The 3,443-nt window shown below is 41.1% G+C and overlaps 1 protein-coding gene across 1 annotated transcript; it reads left to right on the plus strand.

Moving 5' to 3' along the window:
- Positions 1-2,073: 2,073 nt before the first annotated feature.
- On the plus strand, positions 2,074-3,128 carry BCR41DRAFT_376103 (hypothetical protein; the record flags this gene model as incomplete). The annotated part of the gene is made up of 3 exons (XM_022027020.1): positions 2,074-2,682; positions 2,775-3,029; positions 3,108-3,128. The coding sequence occupies 3 exons, from the start codon at positions 2,074-2,076 to the stop codon at positions 3,126-3,128; spliced, it is 885 nt and encodes a 294-aa protein (XP_021875093.1).
- Positions 3,129-3,443: the final 315 nt, after the last annotated feature.

Below are 3,443 nucleotides of genomic sequence, written 5' to 3' on the forward strand. Positions count from 1 at the left end.
AAAAGGCCAAGAGTATGACGGTTCTTAAGGTACGGATGTCTAAGTAAAAACCTGTTATTAATAATGCACATCAACATTTACATGCAGAACTATTCCTAGTATGACCCAGAAAGACAGCTTTGCCTCCAAGGTATGGATGATATGAATAGTATGTCAAAAAAAAAAAAAAAAAAAAAAAAAAAAAACTTCGCCTATGTAGTTTTAAGTATAGTAGTAGCAAAAAGCATAAAATTTGTCGTCCAAAGGATTCGATCGAACGCTTTGCGCAAAAATAAATTTGCGTTTTGCAGATGTGCCACCTAATGCTAAATTTTTTACTTTCTCGAATTAGTCTACATTTTTATAGCATATCCTAAAGTGATGTCATGGCAGGCAGAACCAGGGGTATACCTGGAGCAGTTTATGGATTTATCACAGCAGAAGGCTTCTGGCCACAGTACCGATCACGGTGTACATTGGTAGAGAAAAACATGGATACGAATTGGCTCTTCACGGCCATACCGTGCGAACTTTGAGAGTTTCGCTTGTTTCATAGTTGAGGGCGATATCATTACTTTAGAGCGAGATTATGAAATAAAATTCCTCGCCTCTGTGGGTTCTTGAAAAAAAAAAAAAAAAAAAAAGCAGAAGACTTCTCGTCACGACCCTGAGGGTCCTTGTTTTCAAAAAAAAAAAAAAAAAAAAACATAGAATGTATAAAATAAACCCCATTATTCTGATGGTCTGTTATCAAAAAAAAAAAAAAAAAAAAAAAAAAAAAAATGAACAGGTGTTGTACTGTAGTAGTATGCCGATTATTAGATACCGCTTTATTTACGATGCTAGTAATAGAAGGCAACCTATCGAGCTAACGTCTTAATATATCCTATCAGACCCAGGGTTGCAAAAAAAAGAGAAAACCCTCTATCAAATTGATTAACTACAAGCTGAAATTGGGTGTGTTCTCTATGTGATTGTTAGGTGTGTTTGTAACTACACACCCAATTCATTGGCCTCGTAAAAAATGTTTGCATCAAGGAGTACAAGCGCCACAGTAAAAAATGTTTACAGCAAAGAGTACAAGCGCCGCCAGCACACCAGGTGTAAAAAATTTTTACATCAAAGAGTACAAGCGCCATCAGTAAAAAATGTTTGCATCAAAGAGTACCAGCATCCAATTACACATTCATGGCAGCCAATAACCATCAGCATTCACCACAGGTGCATACCTATTCTCTATTATCGGCGTTACGATCAGCAGCCATTTATATATTTTATTATTTTTACCAGATGCTGAAGGTTGTATTTATTAATTTTCCCTTCAAAGACTTAAATTTTATTTGATCAAACAATGGATCTTCATACTTTAAAGTTTTTATATATTTTCATTACAAGTTTTATTAGTACCCGCTCTTACCTGGACGCTCGTCTGGAGGGAAGTTATGTTGCGATTAACAGTCATTTATATGGGTTTTTACTTTAGCTAAGATTTTTATCCTTTTTATTCAATCGATAATAAAGACACCTTTCTCTCGTTCTCGTTTTACATTCGTTATATAGTATGATCCTAGTATATTTCAATCAGGTATAGAATAGGAATAGGACTATAGAACCGTTTATATATGCCACAGAGAGACTGAGCGATGTAGAGCATATTCCGGTTCCGCATCGTATAAAAGCATGGGCACCATGCTCCTCTGGATCATCACAACATTTCACATCTTTAGTCTCTGCTCACTACATTTACACATACCTCATACATTTTCCCAGCCTTTCGTAGACACCGAAATGAACAGTATCACCGGTTTTTGCCATAATCCCATTGATCTTTGCCAAGTTCAAGAGAGATCCTCCCGATTCGACAGCGCGTGGCAAGAGGAGCAGTATGTTGTTGATCTGTTCCGAAGCTTCCCCAACATTCTGGCGGGGGACGAATCAGCCGATGAATGGGATTGCACGTCGAAGCTTGAGGCGGAGGTGAGGTCGTTTACTCGCGATCTCATGGTCATGCTTAAGTGGCTCACGCAAGCGAAACAGTACGACTCAAGAACATGCGCCTGGGTTCATTCTATTATAGTCTCGACTAGGGGGATTATGGCCTACTGCTTCCGCCCTTTACCCGACATACACCTGAGCGTCCGCAGCACCCTATTCCTAGCAAATGAGTGTTATATAGATGACGATCTGATTCGCTCCGTTCTGGAGATTTTTCGGGTTGTCTATAAAGATGTAAAAGGTGGCCCATACATGTTTATTCCGCCTTTGTATCTCCCGATATGGCGCGACGCCGACAACTCGGAGGAGGAATGCTATACATGGTTAGGTGAAGAGCTGAAAAACAGGCCTTCCAAAGCGTTTGCTGTAGTCCAAATGTCGGAGCATTGGGGAGTCCTCGTGGTGGACTTTGTTCAGAAATCCATATCATTTGGGGACTCTCTGAAGAAGTTTATCCCTGTAGAAATACTCAATGGGATACAACGCTGGATGACGAGAAATGGCATCAATTTCCAGGCGGAGAAGTGGGGGAAAAGGGTGCAATATAACCTTAACGTACCTCGCCAGCCGTTAGGAAGTGGTTCCTGTGGGATTATTGCTCTCAACACGATCGAGCGAATCCTCAACCCAAAGGTTGAGCGATGGTCACACGAAAGATCATGCTATCATCGTACGCGACTCCTGAGGCTAGTGACAGGCCAAACAACGGTGTGTTGCATCATTTTATGAGTCAGGAGGACATGACCACGCTGCACTTCTACCACCTTTATGCTAATACGATATTAATTTTTGATATGTAGCTTCAACCTGGCGCCATTGAGGCAGTTTCCCCTCCACTTCCTCCAGTATCCACAAAGGAGAGTAGACCCGTGCCCGGTTCGACCAAAGTCCCTCAGACGTCTTCTCCCCGCCTTGCCCGAACACAGACTCCAGTCCTCATCAACCCTTTGGAACTTGGCACACCCGAGGGGAGCACATCTGTATCTGATATAGATGTTGATTTTCAATTGGATCCTCTTCTTGATGACGATGCTACAGCTCGCCATTTCTCAAGGGTAGGTTGGTACAATTCGGACTATAAAAGGGCGATTTTTTTAAAAAAAAAAAAAAAAAAAAAAAAAAAAAAAAAAAAGAGGTCATGTAATATTTATTAAGATGTATAAAAAATAAAAAAGTCTTTCTGACGCTTCACCGCCTTCCAAACATTCCGTGAATAGCTTTCCGCAAGCTCTATGTCACGTATCGGCACCGCTGATTGTTCGGTGGTCAATGATGACTTTTGGAGCCAATATGAAAGCGATGACAACGGCTCGTCAACACATAGCAGCGGCAGCGACAGTGATTCCTGGGACGATATCCAAGATGTATCGGCCCCTTTAAATGCAGATGCTGACGGTTGGGGGCCTAAAGATTTCGAGCACTTCGATTCCATTGACGTGGCTGAGAATGCAAACGTGTTATACAATACT

The sequence above is a fragment of the Lobosporangium transversale genome, assembly GCF_002105155.1.
Source record: "Lobosporangium transversale strain NRRL 3116 chromosome Unknown BCR41scaffold_104, whole genome shotgun sequence".
Taxonomy (NCBI): domain Eukaryota; kingdom Fungi; phylum Mortierellomycota; class Mortierellomycetes; order Mortierellales; family Mortierellaceae; genus Lobosporangium; species Lobosporangium transversale.